The sequence below is a fragment of the Nymphaea colorata genome, chromosome 2 (assembly GCF_008831285.2).
Source record: "Nymphaea colorata isolate Beijing-Zhang1983 chromosome 2, ASM883128v2, whole genome shotgun sequence".
Taxonomy (NCBI): domain Eukaryota; kingdom Viridiplantae; phylum Streptophyta; class Magnoliopsida; order Nymphaeales; family Nymphaeaceae; genus Nymphaea; species Nymphaea colorata.
The window spans coordinates 12,913,253-12,931,722 of record NC_045139.1 but is presented as its reverse complement, the minus strand read 5'-3'; the positions used below and the strand labels follow the sequence as shown (position 1 = coordinate 12,931,722).

General features: G+C 36.6%; 1 protein-coding gene across 2 annotated transcripts; it reads left to right on the top strand.

Moving 5' to 3' along the window:
* Window positions 1-620: 620 nt before the first annotated feature.
* On the top strand, window positions 621-16,249 carry LOC116247342 (truncated transcription factor CAULIFLOWER A-like). Of its 2 annotated transcripts, none has more exons than XM_031619477.2 (8): window positions 621-1,122; window positions 2,951-3,029; window positions 3,226-3,287; window positions 3,401-3,500; window positions 4,933-4,974; window positions 14,402-14,443; window positions 14,543-14,633; window positions 15,886-16,249. In XM_031619477.2, exons 1-8 carry the CDS (start codon window positions 956-958, stop codon window positions 15,891-15,893), a joined length of 591 nt encoding a protein of 196 aa, XP_031475337.1. In that variant the 5' UTR covers window positions 621-955; the 3' UTR covers window positions 15,894-16,249. The 2 variants fall into 2 exon arrangements, with proteins under 2 accessions (XP_031475337.1, XP_031475336.1); XM_031619476.2 differs by having other exon boundaries at window positions 651-1,137.
* Window positions 16,250-18,470: the final 2,221 nt, after the last annotated feature.

The following is an 18,470-nucleotide window of genomic DNA, read 5'->3' as shown; positions in this document are numbered from 1 at the left end:
TGCTTTACCAATGTGGGATAGATACGGGCGGCGTTTGTACTCAGAAGTCCTATTCCTTAATTGAAAAGTATACTGCGCGACAAGATTTGGTTATGTCAAATCAGCGATGGCCAATGTATCAACATTTATGTCAATTCCACCTAGGAAACATTTCTTATGTTTACCAGCCAACTCCTGCATTAACGAGATCCACATTTCTGAATATTTTGATCTTGCCCAATTTAATTTTGAATGTGGCCTCATGTTAAAAGTTCTTCGTTCCAGAACATGTGCGTCTTTCACATATGATTATCCTTCTAAATAGAGTAGGGCTATTGATTTATTCATGCAGAAAGGGGGAAAAAAATGCAATAAAACTAATGTCTCTCAGCCCATTGTTTTTCTACGTGAACAGATGCAAAAAGTTAGGGCGGTACTTAACATATCAAAAAATGTGGTGCCCAATTTCTGCATTAATCATCACAGAAAGGTAAGTCGCCCCTAAATGGGAATTTCAATTACTAAGAACATATCCTTGCAACCATTTCCTTTTATAAAATCACCTTACATCACAACCACTTGCTTCCCAGCCAGCCAGAATATGATGATGTTGATAAGGATTTTAGTCACGCTTTTTCCTTACCAAGGAAAAAGAAAAGCAGTCTCTTCCCAGAGAGAGAGAGAGAGAGAGATATATATGAATGATTGATCTCATACATCCACCATGACATGTACGAGAAATAGAATCAAGGGCTCTAAGATTCTTACTGTAAATAAACTAGTGAACTGAGCAGCAGAAAAGAAGGTACAGGATAAAATTGTACTGCAGTAGCAGCAAGTGGGTGCACATTTGACATGTTAAATATGTGACCATAAACAAGGAGATCTGGGCATAGCAGTTAAGTTCCAGCAGCCCTTCCCTGTTTCTGCTTAACTTCTCTCTTCTTCATCTTCTTCTTGAAAGCGAGCAAGGGCGATGGGAAGGGGGAAGGTGGAGCTCAAGAGGATCGAGAACGTGACGTCCAGGCAGGTCACCTTCTCCAAGAGACGAAATGGGCTGCTCAAGAAGGCCTTTGAGCTCTCCCTGCTCTGCGACGTCGAGGTCTCTCTCATCATCTTCTCGCCGTCCGGCAGGCTCTATCAGTACGCCAGCGATGAGTTCGTACTTCCTTTCATCTTTTGTCTGTCTTTCCACTTTTCCGGCATTAATTTATCTTTTTCTTCCTTCCCTGCGCCGGAGGAAGCTGTTTCTGCTTACGCTCGCAATGGTCTTTATATTCATCCACGTGTCTAACCTTATCCAGCGCAACAAATCCTTCATATCTTCCACACATCAAATCCGTAACACAGCCTCTTCTTATCTAAAACAGGGCCCTTCCTCTTTCCAGTCTGTTCCCTTTGCAGTTGCAGGTGGAGTTAGAAATTATGTCAAAGGAAGCATATGTGTGTGCGTCCATTTTGGCTTTGGAAAGATTGTTCATTTCATGTTCTTTAAAATAACAGTATGTCTTATAAGAGAAGAGTATATCTGTTTACCTCGGATCTGATGTTAGACCCCTCCCCTTTTGGATTGAAATTCATAATTGTTAGTGTCTGGGACTTGAAAATAGCCTTATATTGAGGGTTCTGAATGAAAATTATTGTTTGACCGTGCGATCCATTAGCCTGATGTTACACCCACTCCAAGGCAGGATCAAAAAGCCATAGATATCCTGATGGCTGGAACCATGAATCGGACCCCAAGTAGTGGATTTCACAAACTAAGATTTCATATCTGCCTCAGGTCTGATATCAAAGCTACCAAACATACCAGTGGATTCTTTGAAAGTGAATCTTGTTACGTTGATAAGTACATGAAGCATGTGAATGTATTTTAAGTGCGCAGGTGTTGATTTCTACATGCAAAAGAATCTAACATACTGATTTGCTTAGTCTAAACCTACAAGGATGGAGGCGGAATATTTGGTTTTGAGGGGGACGAACGGTTGAGGCATCTGGTCAATATATTTTTCAAAAATGCTTGTAGGGGCCGAAGGGCGAAACTTCCAGGTTTGAAGATGTAAATTTAAAATCTCAGGTGGCCATCGCTCTTGCTGGGCCCCCTTGTCTCTGGCTCGACCTTCCATGCCTATTTGCCACTATTACTACATGTAAATACGCGGATGAGTTGTTGTGCACCAAGATGGTGCATGCACCAGATATACAGTGAAAAAAAAAAAGATGTCAGTTGGGATATTTTAAAAATCTTCAAAAAAGAAATGTCTTGTTTGGACTTGTAAAATTTTCACTACCTTATTTTTTGCTTTAGTATGGTGGTCCAATTGGTACTGATTAGAGGTGTTCTGGTTATTACACCACAGTGCACAATTTTTTGTGCATTATGCGATGCATATAACCTGCTTGGAGTAAAATATCTCCCACATCTCGTAGTACTTTCCCTTTGTTGCCTTGGCAGAAAATACATAGTTGTTGTTAGACTCTAAAACCTCTTTCTACATAAAACGTTTGAAAATTGAACTGCCTAGCTAAAAATGTGGATCCTTTCTTTACCTACATATGCACCAAAAAGATTTTGGAGCTTTTTTGCCCTTGTAAGGGGGCAGGGGAAGCTTTACCTTTGATTGATCGGGGCACCCTCGTAACTTTGCACTGCATTGCATTGCATCATCCGTGAAAGAACACAACAAATATACAGCAACGAGATTTTGGGGCATTTTGTTATTTTTGAAAAGAAATGGATATTTTGGTTAATTGAGCTTTTTTTTTTACTTCTCTCACCTTCTATGGTGCTTCACGGCCGAGCAGGAGCACTATGGTTATTTTGCATTCCCATACGCAAGATTTTAACGTTTAATATTAAAAGCCGTTTGAATCTATGACAAATGATTCAAATTATTTTTTCAAATCCTGATCTGCATGTGCAGTCAAGTAATGATGAACTTGTTATCTTCATCATCTTTGTGTTCTGCAGAGTAACTAGGACAATCTCACGTTATAGGAGTTCAATAGGAATGGCTGAAACCCAAGACCAGCAAGTAAGAAGAATGGAGGTAATCTTCCTTTTTGGACAAGTTTGCTTCTTATTAATGCCAATTTGTTGCAACTTTTGTTTTATTTTCTAATTGGATGGATCTCCCCAAGAAAAAGTATTTCCTTGCTTCGAGTACAAAGTCACGCAGTCGAGACTAGTATAACTAATATCAGTCTAAGTTTGGTTACTGATGGCTGCTCTGTTGGTCTTGTTAGTATTGGAAGGCAGAAATGCAGCACTTGGAAAAGTCCTCAAAGTCCCTTGAAGAAGCGCAGAGGTAAGCTTCCTACATATTCACATTATATTGAGGCAGGGGAAGAGAGAGAGAGAGACGCTGAATTGGCAGGCATATGATGCTATCTTTGAGCATTTTTCGTGGCATCATTTCAGGCACCTGAATGGAGAGGACTTGTTGCCTCTTCGGATGAAGGAACTAAAGAAGCTGGAACGCCAGCTGAAGATTGGAGCCGAACGCGTTCGCTCTAGAAAGGCAAAACATAAGCTCTCTCTCTCTCTCTCTCTCTCTCTCGGGGTGTGTGTGTGTGTACACAGACACAGACACAGACACACACACACATATATATATATATGCTTTGAAAAATTTTAATTGGATGCACTAGTTGTTTCGGTTGAGGTTCGAGGGACTTCCGATTGCACTGCCTGATATTGTAACTATATATCTTACTGCACATATGGATGTGAAATGTTTGAAACATAAACACAAAGGATGTCATGAAAACCTAAGACGTAGATTAGATTTTGTATGCCAAGAAAGCTAAGACTAACAGATTTTCATGATTTTTTTCTTGAGTCATGTAAGATTCAGATATTCCCCATCATTCGTGACAAAGTTGAATTTATGAGAAAATGACCTAAAAAATAGTTGGAAAGGTCCGTGAACCTTAAACCAGTGGAACAAGGTAATACATTCTTGCAATAAACTACAATTCAAGTGCATACCTTGGGCATACAAAACCTCTTATCCCTAGCTAGCTAGATTAATTTTTATTTCACACGTAAAAATGTACTCCTTTCGAACGGAAGGAAGTGCCAAGTAAACCTAACAAACCCTTTATATCATCCTGCTCCATAATTCTAGCTCTGTCTAGTCTTCCTGTGAAATGATGCAATTTCTCTGTCTCCACTTCCTCGCCGAAGAGAGAGAGAGAGAGAGAGCAGCACTACCAATGCTGAGGCACTGCCATCCCATGGTGGAACAAACCACTATTAAGGCTAGAACATCGGTGCCCATAAGAAGTTGGGCTTGGGCCAGATTGCCGCCCATGCGTGCAGCCCAGGCCCAGCCAGACTCTCTACAACCCAGGCCCCAGCCTGGCCTGACGCCTAATTTTAGGACCCAGGTCCCCCGTCGAGAAACTTGCGGTAGCTTCCAACTGATGCTGCTTCTGCCCTAAATACCTAGTGTCATGACTATGAATATCTTTCCAAAAGACCAGGCATTCCTAGATCTGCCCATTCATGCTCCCTTTAACAAAACCCCACCAGATGGCACAAGCCATCCAACATTAAATGCCAATTCAATAAAAGAATTTGTACCTCGATCGTTTTTCTATGAGGGCTCAACGAGAAAGACACTACAAGTTGAGTCATCGCCCTCGGAAGCCATAATTCAATTTCCACTATGCTTGAACAATTACCTTTAAAACTGCACTTGACAGAAACCTAGCAGCGAAAAGATTATATATATATATAATCATTAAAGGACAACATTTTTCATAAAGTTATCATGCTTTCAGTTCATAAAAAGTCGTCGTACTTCTCGCAAAATAGATCTCCTTCAAGTCATTTAGGAGCATGTGTGTGTGTGCATGATTTGCAAAATAGTGCACATCTTGTTCTAAATGTGTCACAAAGTAGATCAATTGAAGACTCATCTAACTATATGAATTTCATCTGGGCAGAGGAAAATGATATTGGAGCATGTCAACGTGCTGAAGACAAAGGTAAAAACTACTCAAATGTCCAATGTGATTTTGTTTTACTGCTTCCTATATATGCGCAAGTGCTTTTGATTAAATAAGGGTTTCTCCCACGATGGCATGACCGTAGATGACCAGCAAAATAAAATGCTCTCTCATTTTCTCCTGGTCCAATATGTTGTCTACTATATATTTAAAGTCCATGTACCTTCGCTCTCATGAGAGAAGCACCTTTGAGTCGTGCTTCGTTTGGCCATGCTCATGCCTTTGCCCTTTGGCTGTTTGAGGTGAATTCAATTGCTTGTTGTTCCCAGAAGACTCCTCCGTTCATGTTTTTCCATCAAGCTACATGAGGAAATCCGAACCTGATTATATGCGCCATATTGGTGCATAATTTTTTGTGTGCCAATATCGTTAATAACTAAAATACCCTTAGTTCACACCCAAAAAATAAAATTTTTGTAAAGACAAAAATGAAAATGAAAAGAATTAAAAAAAATATAGAGGACATTTCTCTTTAACAAATTGTCAAAATGTCATTTCCTCCTTGACTGTGCACCGTGCCCACGGCGTGTGAAGCTTTCCTTCGAGAAAATCTGCAAACTTTGTTCAGGACATTGCCTTTTTATGCTTTCTTGCATGATGCGGCCTACACATGGTCCAATAATAAACAACAGCAGTTGTTTCATTGTTTGGGCCGTTTTCTGATATTCCATCTTGAGGTGCTTTCCTATTCCCCCTTGCTTCATGTTTTTGACGATCTGCATCACCTTTCAAATCATGCACCATTCCTCCCCAAAAAATTCTGCCCATGTGCATCCTACCTCATGCTCACACCTTTTCAAACTTGAGCTCATGTAGTAGCTTCATCCCACATGGGTGGTCTTTGCCAGTCTCAAGTAGGTGGACCACTTTACACCTTTCCCATAGGTTGCATCCATATTGTTCAGAACCAAGCCCTACTTTTAGAAGTCCTTCCTCCTTCGATGCAGGTTTGTTGATATCTCCTCCTAGGAAGCTCTCTTAGCTTCAAACATCTGCAACCTTCTCTGGCTACGATTTTGACCCTGAGTGGCCTGCACAAAGCAGTCCATTTTAATTTGACTTATTACGTAATGGTGGCCCTCAGTGATTCACTATTAGGAATTAAGATTTTTTTTGGAAGGTTTAAAATGAACTTAATTACTTTGTATTAGTGCACCAGATCAAAAAGTTTCTAATTTCACTGCTATCGACCTTGGCTAGGGCAATCAATGTGTTTTTTGGTTCACCGCTTCCCAGAATATGTGAGTTGCTTGGGTTTCCATGCTTTGCATTGGTAGTGTCCTTGTTTTGAGAGATGACCTCTTACCTTTAGGTCTTCAATTCAAGTCATCCACTTGCTGTCTGCGACCCACTTTAATCTCCATCTCCTGACCTTTACTATCTCCCATGCACTTGCCATTGATTAGTTGTTTGATGCCTAGATCGGTATGTTTCCTGGTATTGGTGGTTTTCTGCCTGAGTTCTTTTGTCATTGGGAGTTTTACTAGTAGGACATTGCTAATTACTTTCATAATTTTTTTTGGTCCTTTAGAAGGAATTTGATAAGATTGTCATGCCCTTCTTTCCAAAAAGGCTGCTCCCTTGTTGGGACACCCTACAAGATGATTGATAAGCTCCTTGCTAGTCACAACGTACCTCTTCTTCCCTCCATTACCAACCTCTTTCAAATGGGTTCTACCTTGGGTCATTACCTATGTCACGTAGTCTTCCTTGTCAACAAAGTCACACTTCCTCCACTCTGAAGGGATGCCCTTATTTCTCCCCAACTCAATATATTTAATTTTTTATTCTATTATCTGAGACTTCCTTTTCAGCATCTTGCATAAGTTGCACATTGGCCCCAGTTTTTGTGATTACATCCAATCTCTTGTTTGTCACTATACTATTTCCACTATTTGTTAAATTAGCAATTTTTTTTTATCTACATTAAGTTCTTTGCTTCAAGGAACCTCTTCTTCCCTTTTCTTTAATATTGTTGATCGTTAGGGACTTTTAGAGTATCAAGGAGAAATAAGAAGAAAGAATTATTCTAGATAAATGAGTCGACGATTTCAACTGGATAAATAAGTCAAGGTCTGATTGTTATCTATTGTAAATTCAAATATGTATTATTTCAAGATTTGTTACATTGGATATCGTTTAAGGTTGTTGTAATGATTGAACATTACATTAATGAGTTATAGTCTCTTGCCAATACACACAAGAAAGCATTCTTCATTGTGTGTTCATCTCTTTAGCGATCTATTTCGCTTTTATGGTTTTACAATCCATGGCTCACAACATCATGGCCAAAACATCTTCAACCAAATGAAATGCCATCAACAGTTTCGTTTTTGTCAAGTTTACCAAGGATAACTACTTTTGTGGATGAGTCAATTTGAATCCATAATGATTTCACAAGACTTGCTGATTTCTTTTTTTAATGACTCTACACAACCTCCATATGAGAAAATCACCAAAAATGGCAAAGGAAACTCAACCTTGAGTTCGTTGCATGGAAGAATTAAGTTTGATAAATTTGCATGAAGCTGGATTAGGCCATCGCCAGATCTTGCTTAGCATGTGATGCATGGGCTTCACTTGAAAGGTCTTGCAGTTCACAGTCACCTCTTCCTATTATGTTGACAAGAAAAGAAGTTATGTTTTTTAAGAAAGAGAACAAGGATACTGTGACCTATTTGGAGAAAATAAAGCACCTGAATGATGTTGTAGATTTTGCCGACTACTACATTCCCAAAGATGATCTCATTCAAGTGGTGTTGAATGGACTTCCTTTTGAGTGCAAAAACTTTGTCATTTCAACTGTTACTTATCAAAGCATTTGTCATTTGCTGCACTTTATGACCCTCTTCTTAATAAAGAGAAGTGTCCACAAATCATCAAACCAATAGAAGCTGATTAGTTGGACAAACAAAACCCTTAGGTGGCATTTGGTGCTTTTCATGGTCATGCACGAGGACAAGGACACTATCGAGTAAGGGGTCATTGAAGGAATCAATACAGAAATATTTTTCAAGGAAATGATAATTAGTCCTCAAACAAGCAACATTACAATAGCAAAGGTCCTATAGTGTCTATAAGAGAAAGGGGCATTCTGCAAAGACATGTTATGACATCTTACATGCTTTTTTAGTTATGACTTTGCAAGAATCGAGGGTGAGTATTGGGACCTCTACATTGGAGCGACAAAAATATTGTCAACAATACTGAACACTTGCTGAATAAACAATCCTATGTTGGATTGCACTAAGTTATGGTTGGTGGTATGCTTTTATCCATATCTAGTATCGCTGATCTTTCAATTAAGATTCAATGGTCTTCTTTTATATTAAGAAAATTCTACATGTTTAAAAAATGGCACACAATCTGATTTATCTAAAGCGATTTACATTTGATAATAATTGTAGTTTTCTGTTTACCCTATTTGATTTTCTAATCAAGGATCTCAAGACATAAAAGGAGATACTTAGATGTCAAAAAATGCATGATAAACTCTGTCCAACTTGGGTAAGCCATAGAAAGCTGGAATACATCACATAGGCTTGTGATGTTTTCAATCAAGTGAGACACAAGTATCTTATGGATAATGACACCACTGATTTAGTCATACCAATAAAAAGATTATTGCTTTTTTGAAATATCTTAAGCTTATTTGAGTAAGTTTCTTAATTTCTAAATCAATTGTGAACAATGTTTGGCAAGAAAAGCTAATAAATCTTCTTGCCCAATATATAATTCACATGCTACAAAACCTTTTGAACTCATACATATGGATGTGGTGGAGACTAGCATCGATTTTATCTCAAGAAAGGTACAAATATTTTTTATTAATTGTTGATAATTTTTTGAGATTCACTTAGATATTTTCATTGAAATTTATATTGGTTATCTATCAATGCTTCTTCAATTTCAAGCTTCTGGTAGAAAGGCAACTTGGTGAATCCATTGAAATAGTCCAATCAAACAACAAAGAAGAATTTTTTTTCAAAAGAATTTGAACATCACCTTGAGTCAAATGTATGAGCCTCTTGCCAATACACAAAAAGAGCATTATTTTTTCTGAATGAGGCTTTTTGTTTCACTCTACTGCATCCTCTCACTTCCTGATGGTCTCTCTTCACCAGCCTACCTCCTTATCCAAAATTTTATATGTCAATGATTTTCCTTTTTTTTGGTGTTGCCACCTATTAGCAAACCTCCCATATCAAGTTGCTTCTTAGGAACTTTGAGTTTGTCTTTGGGCTTACCACTAGCACTTATAAATGCTAGCTCTCTTCTCAATTGCCTCTCTTGCTACTATCATTTTTTTGCCTAGAGTTGCTTTGGTTGTAGTGAAGCACATTCACCTTTTAACTATTTGGGTGTCATCATTGCCTCACCCACCTATCCACCCTTTTTTGGAATCATCTTAAGCATCTCATTCTCTCAAGAATCCAAGTAAGCAACTATTACTTATTGGTAGGATCACTTTATTTTAAAATAACTTTGTTTCTCTTCCCTTGCATGTTCTCTCTTTCTTTGGACCACCTATAGCTACGTTTAATTATTTCAACCTTATTTTTTGCTACTTATTATAGGGTTCTAATAGTCATGTTTTCTGTCTTGTTCATCAAAATATTGTCATGAAGCCACATAACATGGGTGGTGTAGGTGTTCTGAACTTGGATAGGTAATGCTCTACTCTTTCTGGTGGCATCTTACCACCTTTGGCTGCCCCTTCATACTCTTCTTTTACCCAAATACTATCTCAACTAGCCTGCTTCCTAAGCACCTACCTGCTGGCCAAGTTTATGTTGCATTTTTAGCAAACTATTATCTCTGCCCTTCCTCTATTTCTTGATTTAGTTGTTCTTCGAAATGATAACTCCCCTCTATTTCATATCCTCGAGGTTTCTACGTTCCATTCTTTGCTACTATGATGCCTTTGGCCCCACCCTCTTGTAGCTTCCTAGATGTCCCCTTTGGCGTCATGGTCCCTTCAAGGTTCAAACATGAGATTTTTTGCATCAAAAAAACTTTTAAACTAGATTTTATATTGAAACCAAGGTGTCAATAATGCTTTAGCATGTTCTAGATGGGTCCTTGAGGTGAAAATAAGGGTTTGGATTCAAGTGAATCAATTTTAGTAGTACGTGACTAGATCTAAATCTAAAGCCAAACTTCCATCAAGTGAAGCAGTTACTCTTTATCAAATTAGCAACAAAAGATTATTTAACATAGGAGTCTCAATTTCCTCCCATATTAATTTCATTTAATCTAATAAGACTTGTTGATGGGTCAAAACTATCGCCTCCAATGCTGAAAGAGAGAACTAATGAAACCAATGATCAATATATTGACTAGCTCTGATGGTACCAACTTTTATTAAGTTTAATCAGTCATCGTTGTCAGAGGAAATCTAGATGCAGATTATTGGCCTCAAATCTTTGGCTGAAGTTGGCATGCATTAAATCAGTCATATGCTGCCCATTCAACATCTCATGTAATGTAATTCAAAAGTCAAATACAAGATCTTAAAAAAGATTGATTTCCATGGATTCTTATATTAGTAAGGCCGAAAACATTGTTGACCAAGTAGCCATTGCATCCAAACCAATGAAGACCTCATTCTTCAAATTCTTAGAGGATTATCAAGTGAATGTCATGCTCTTTGCATCAATATAAAAACAATGAAGTAGTCTATTTCCATACAGGAATTACAAGGTCTTTTGCTTATGGAAGAAGCTAATTTGAAAGCGCAAGATTGTGATGATTTAGCTATTGAATCCTTTATGTCATTTGCAACATGGCAAAACAAAATTTTGTTCAAAGTGCAAACTATGGTGGTGGCCAAGGAAGAAATAATCAAGGAAAAAGGAAAAACTTTCAAGGCAAAAAAAGGCTGACCATTCAAATATGTAAAAAAATGGGAAATACTACAAAACATTGTTTGGCTTACATGAATTTGTTCAAAGAAAAAGGCAAAGGTGCAAATGCCTTCAATGAAATCTTTGAAAAAAATACAAAATCAGACTTCTGTGGATAACAATCGGTATTAAAGCTTGGAGGCTACACATCACATTACGAGTGATATAAATAATCTATCTTATGTGCAGAATATGAAGAAGATTGGTGATTGATTAAGTTTTCATATTTCTAATATTGGCTCTTCTAGAATTAGTTAGAAATTGATTTGGATGATATTTTGCATGTTTCAAGTATTACTAGATGTTTCCTTTCAGTTCAAAATTTGCTAAAGATAATTATGTCTTGAGGTTCACCTAAATGTTTGTTATGTTAAGGATAAGACTACAAGGTCCAGTCCATAGAAAGGTCCCAGTAGTGAAGGACTTTACAAGCTGGATTTGTCAAAACAAAAGTAAGAGAGCTGCAATGTTCATAAAGTTTGCTATTGTTAGGCATGTTCATGATTCCATAAGTTGATCATATGATTCTATTTTTTCCAATTCCATATATGAAGATTGTTAGAAAGGGAAAAGCCATAAGTTACCTTTCTAAAAATTGGGATAATGTTAAATCTCCTCTTCAGATAGTCTATTCTAATGTTTGGGACTAGCCTCTATCACTAGTCTAGAAGAATTCAAATATTAGATTATATTTGTGAATGTTTTTCAATATGTATATGGATATACTTGTCAAAACTGAACTTGATGTCTCACAAGTCTTTTCAGCTTTCAAAACCTTTACTAAAAACATTACAGGACATAAGATGCAATTTTTATACTCTAATTGGGGAAGAGAATTTCAAGTTTTGTGACCAAATCTTATGAAAAATAGTATAAGCACTGATGTTTTTGTCCTCACACCCCTGAACAATATGGAGGTGCTGAAAGACACCATAGAGATATAGTTGAAACAAGTGTGACTCTTATAACTGAAACTAATACAACAGAGTGCTTTTGGTCATATGCATTCACTACTACAATATATTTGATAAATGGAATGCCTACAAAAGATCTTGGTTTTATGCTCCCATTTGAGAACCTTCTCAAAAAGGTGCTTATTGAAAATTTTTAAAATTTTTCGGATGTGCATGTTATCCCCCTTTGTGTGCCTACACAAAGCACAAATTGGATTTTAGGTTTGAAAAATGTCTTTTTCTTAGCTATGCTCCACAACACAATGTTTATTATTGCATGAATCTCAAGAACGAGAAAATGATTATTTCTTGGCATATTTTTGGCAAGTCAGATTTCCATTCAAGACTCAAATAAGTAAAGAGTGTCATTCTAAAGAGACCAGTCAAAATGAGGGGTTGCTCTTAGATTAGCCAAACGTTATCCAGAGTCCTATCTCCTCTACCCAACCAAGTGAAACTAACAATATCTAATCGGAACACCTTGACTATCCAAATGAACCTTTGTCTAATCATCATGAAGAACTTGGACTAGATCAACCTATTTCTTCACGGTCTCATCGCATGGTTACTCAGTTGCCAGTAGGAGTGGTTAAACCTAATCCCAAGTTCAGAAAATTTCATATGCAGTTTTCCAACAAACACCCTTTTCCTAAATCCTTTGCCATAACTCTCCTCGAAGATTCAAAACCGTCATACTAAGAAGTGCTTCAACATGATCACTAAAAGGAAGCCATAACATCTAAATATCAAACTCTTCAAAACCATACCTAGGAATGTTGTTCTTCCTTACTTCAACAAACATATCATTGGTTGCAAATGGGTGTTTAAGGTTAAATAAAAGGTAGACAATGGGTGTTTAAGGTTAAATAAAAGGTAGACAGAACTTTAGAAAGAAACAAAGTTCATCTTGTTGCCAAAGATATAGTCTAAAAAAAGGTGTTAGCTATGATGAAGCCTTTAGTTCTATTGTGAAACCAACAACTATATGCACAATATTATTCATTGCTTTAATGAAAGGCTAGAATATTTCAACAACTTGATGTGCAAAGTTTTTGCATGCACATTCGATAGAAGAAGAGCAGATGTGGTAGCCTCCGAAATTTGAAAAATGAAAACTTTCCAAATCATGTTTGTAAAATTGCAAATTGCATTGTATGAATTGAAACAATTACCGAGATCTTGGCTTTCATGTCTTGTTTTTTTTATTCTCAAAATGGCATTTAAAAGTGCTCCAATAGATACATCCTTCTTTTTTTTCCTCAGCAAGATAATATCTGCATATATGTATTGGTTTATGTTGATATTATTGTGACTTGAAGTTTAACTTCAAGATTTTTTAAACTTATTGTTAGTTTTCAGTTCAAAATCTACAATTAAAATCTTGGGTATTGAAGCAAAAAGACCGAAGAAGGAATTATTCTTTCACAACAGGAATACATATTTGGTTTTCTTAATAAAGCTAACATGGCAGGCGCTAAGGGTATTTGTATTCCCATGGTGACATCTCTAGCTCCAATAGCCAATGCTGGACAAGAATTTTTATTATCTCATTCTTTCCAGAAGTATTATACAAGTCCTTTTGAGTTAACAAAGTATGACAATATGTGCACCGACCTACCTACTGACACCCACTGCAATACAATAGAGTGAGATATTTGAAGCAAACCATAGATTTTGGATTTCTTCTCATATCTAACTCTTCAATGGAAATTTTTGCTTATAGGGATGCCGATTGGGCTGGATCCCTAATTATAGAAGGTCCACAAGAGGGCATGCAATTTTTTGTCGGATCTAATTTTATTTCATGGAGTTCAAAAAAAACAAAGAGTTGTTCCAAGGTCTAATACTAAGGCGGAATACTACACTATTGCTACTATGGAAATGACATAGATTCAATCTTTTCTTAAAAAGTATGGTGTTGGACAAAATCATAGTCCCATATTATGGTGTGATGGTGTTCGACAAAATTGTAGGACAATATTATGGTGTGATAATATTGGAGCATCATATCTATCATATCATCCTATATTTTGCCAAAAGAACAAGCACATAGAGATCGACCTTGTTAGAGAGAAGATTGCTAAAAATTATTAGAGTTGATGATCAAATATATTTCAACACCAAACCATTGTTCACTCTGTCATGATAAACAAATTAAATATGGTCAAGCTCAACCTTACTCAAAATACGTTGAGCTTGAAATATAAGGGAAGTTTACCTTTCAGCTTACATCGATGATGATAAAAACCTTTCATAAATAGTCTCATTCAATATTAACTATGGAACGTTAAGGGTGGAGATCGAAGCATTAGAAAGAAGGATAATTGCTACAGTAAATGAATGATTGCATCAGTGTGGATGTAGACCCAAGTGGTCGAACCAGGTAAATTACTTTCTTGGGTATTCTTTATTTTATGCTTTTAGTTATCTTCTCAATTTTCAGCCAAGGAGATTGTTTAAATGTGCTTACCAAAGCTGAAACGAAACGTGATTTGCTTTTTGTAATTATATTTTGTACAAAAACTCATTATGGTCATTTCTTTTCAGCAAAGGGCGTTGTTAGATGAGAATGGTCTTCTTCAAACCAGGGTAAGGACATCAATTGATATTTACATGTACCACTTTTTTAACTCTTCTAACTTGCCTTTCTCTTCTTTGTCTTCTTTTTTCTCGTTGCTCTCATTCAAGCTGACTGAGATAGATGAATGTCTAAGAGACATTCCACAATTGGAGAGGACAAATTCGAATGAAGATACAACAACAACCGAATCATCAAGAGGCAAACTCAATCCCTAAAACTCCTTAGTTTTTCCTTTTCTCTATTGTTTGTTGGCGGTTAATTTGATGCTTTGTGGCCATGGAAGTTGGTCAATTGTCCTGTGAAAGGACTTTCCCATGGGAAAGTGTTTACCCCTCATTGCAACCTCCCCACTAACTTTTTTCCAAATTTCAATACCAGGTCTTGGCTAAACCATTATAAGGGGAACTTTTCATGAATTGGTGTTTTAGCAAAACAAGTTTCCTCCCTCCTCACCGTTTGCTGCTCGAGAATCAATTGTGGTTTTAAGAGGGAAGGGAGGCAGGTGTGGACAAGTGCCCACACAAGCCTACAAAAAGTGTTTATTTTTATATTGAAACTTCTTGACAACTTTTCTCATTTATATACAGGTTTCCCTTAAAAATTTAAAATTATATAACTAATGCCCCCTTAACAACCAAAATTTTCTAGCTTCAACCCTAGTTTTAAGAAATTGTCTCCTCGTGTTGCAAATGCAAGAAGTGCCCAACTACGAGACAAATCGTTTTTTATTATTTTGCCATAAATTTTCAATCTATTATAATTTTCACTCTACAGGCTTTCAATATTTAGACTTTTTATTTTTTTTGGGTGCTACAAAGTTTATTACCGTTTTCTAGTTAATTATGTTTAACTTACTTATACATCTGTAGCACATAAAATTTATGACGTCCAAACTAGTTACCTGTCGAGACAGTTCACAGGCCCGCAGCTTAATTAGCTGATCGGAGTTTGATTGATGGCTTTTGACAACCATAGTCGAATTGCTTCTGCTGCTAAATGCCAGCAAAAAAAATGCATAAAAAAATCACCAATCATAGAAATTTTGACTCAATAAAAAATGAAACATCAAAATGTTTTTTACTAAGGTTAAAATAACTTTTTAAAATAATTTTGATGTTCTTCATTGATGATGGAGCATGTGCTTGTGAACCATTTTAATAAGCTCACAATTTTAAAATCTGATTGCGAATTTTAAAAATTGTTGATGCAACCATTTGTACGAAAGAAAAAACAGAGGCTATTTCAATGATGGCCCGTCATCGTTAGGGCGCCATCTTCAGTGAAATTGGTTCCATATCAAGAGTTTCAAACACATTAATCCAAAATTTCAAATTATAATGGAAAAACATAGACATGCATGTAAGCTAAAGGGTCCTCTCCTTGTGCATAAGCCTTTTTTCTAGAGTACTGAATTGAATAGCCAACATAGTAATTCATGCTCTTTCAACAGATCATTAGGCGATGGGTCGCATTATGGAGGATTGAAATCAGGTGTGCTCAGACGTACACAAGAGCAAGGTGACTCTCGAGGGACGCTGTTGATGGCTTGCGTTGGTGCTTCAACAGTACTTTAAGATGTACAAATTCAAACGGCAGTTACAGATGCATTAAGTTTCGGTTTTAGGTACTTAATTTATAAAGCCGTAGGGAAATATGAATGTTTGCAACTTAGTATCGTAAAAATGAGAGAAACCATGCAGATTGCAAGTCATGAGATTAATAAGTTGTTGCTTTATATGTTTGATTGTTTTTTGTGATTGGGCTTGAGATTTGGTCCTCCAATTAACAAAGTATCTCATAGCTTGAACGATTCTCCTTGTGTTGTGCTTGTCTCAGCTCCGTTCAAGTAGCTAGTGAGTCAGACATAAGCCAGCTGATTAGGAGTAGGTTACAGAGATTGGATCCCGTTCAAACATGTTCAATTCTGTGTGTATATGCGTGTATGTATGTGTGTATCAGGGGCACAGCTAGACATTTCTGGCTCATGAGCACGTAATAAATTTTAAATTTGTAAGGGGCATCAACATGTAAATGCAAAAAATTGCTCTGAAGAGCCAATATAAAAATTAAGTATAATTATGGACATCTGCCTCCATCCTTGTGTGTGTGTATGTGTGCATCAGAGAAAGAGTGGTCCAAGATATGATTTTGTTACATACTTTCCACTAATATAACTAAATAAATAAATTTATTTATTTATTTTATCTATAAATTGCTATATCCCAGACCACTTGGGTCAGGGATAAAACCAAGACTAAAAAAAGACTTCTTAAATCTTTGTTAAAATGTATTTTAAATAAAGTATAGATATTTTGGATTGGTTATAAACATTAATTCAACATAAAACAAGCCTTAATTCAACTTGTTTATATAAAAAAATATTGATTTTTCTCCTAGTAAATTTGTTATGTTATAAGAGCTGTTGATTTGTCCATTACTTTAAAAACATGATCTGACTCAAACATACGATAAGTTTAATATATTTTTCTCATCAAACCATTGTTAAAATCACATCTGTATGGTTGGATTGTAGAAAAATTTATTTCAAGAATCCAATTTAAAGGGGTTCGATTTTTATGCCTAACCTAATGGTCTGGGTTGTGCCACTTGCTCATATAGGAACCAATTACTCTCCCTCTCTCTCTCTCTCTTATATATATCACATTTATATTTTATTCGTATATATTTCAAAATGTATGTCCATGTATGATAGAATTCAATTAAAATTCCTTTAAGACTAAAATAGTGCTAAATCACATGATATCGATATATGCTCATTAATGAATTGCACTCATAACCACGAGCTCAACCTTGAATTGATTCAAACAATGTGTTTTATATGAATCAAATAGTTCATTGATCAAGCTAATAGTTAATGACACAGAGTTTTGGCTGAAATGCATTGGCATGTATCAGCCATTTTTACCTATATTAGAAGAAATAAAGAAGACAAATAACATGTCATTCCTTTTTTGGCCGATATGAGGGCATATCCGTCCAACTCAACTTGGTCAACACATGCACCATATTGGTCGGTATTCTTAGGTTTGGGATCCCAAGAAAGCCCAGCCCCCTTCCCTGCCCCCCGCTCTCTCGTCATTCAATATTCAGTATGGAAAACACTCCTTCCTCTTGATCCGAGGAAGTATGCTTCCGCATTTGCTTGTCAATGCAGCATATATACTGATGGCAGTAGACCAACAAGAAAATGTGTTGTCTTGCTGGTATTTTCTGTCGACAAAGTAGGAAACCAAGTGACGTGAAATGCATTTATTAATGTCCTGAATCTGTTGACATATTTCCCTAGTGGACCCTTGTATACACGATTTGGTTTCAAATATCATCCCCAAACTTATTAGCTTATATTAATATCGCTAGCTTGTTTGGAGACTTACTTTCAGTCTTTTAGCTCGAGAAGTGGGACGCTTGTACATTTGAATAACATGCAAGCACCAGCAAATATACTTCGATATTTTGTCTATGTTCCTGGATGATGATGATTGTATGGGTCACAAGCCATACTCGTACTCGGTAGACATTCAAATTGCAGCATAACTTTCAAGCCATCTAGCTTAGCTAAAATAATCAACTATGCACCTTCCAGGTACGGGCTTGACGGACAAGTAGCTTGTATCTTGATGGCTATAGTTAGAAAACATGAGGCAATCGTAAATCCCTCCCTCAAGTTGGTTCCCTCTGTTCACCACCTGCAGTTAGCCAGCTATCTTGAGTCAAGACACTGCATGACCATAAATAACATCTGGCTTGAACTTAGACAGTATTTGGCCAACCTTTTACAACTCTCCTACCTTACAGTGATCGTATGATCTGCTTAAAAAATGAGATTTTGGAAAGTCTCATTATATTTATGAGATAATTTAGATTTGGAGTTACAATTCATGGTTTAAGGATCATTTAGTCCACGCAGATCAATGTGTTATGAGAAATTCAAGAAAACATTGGAACCTCAGCAGACAAAAGAAAACACAAATTCATCAATCTAAAGAGTGTGTGTATGTGAGAGAGAGAGAGAGA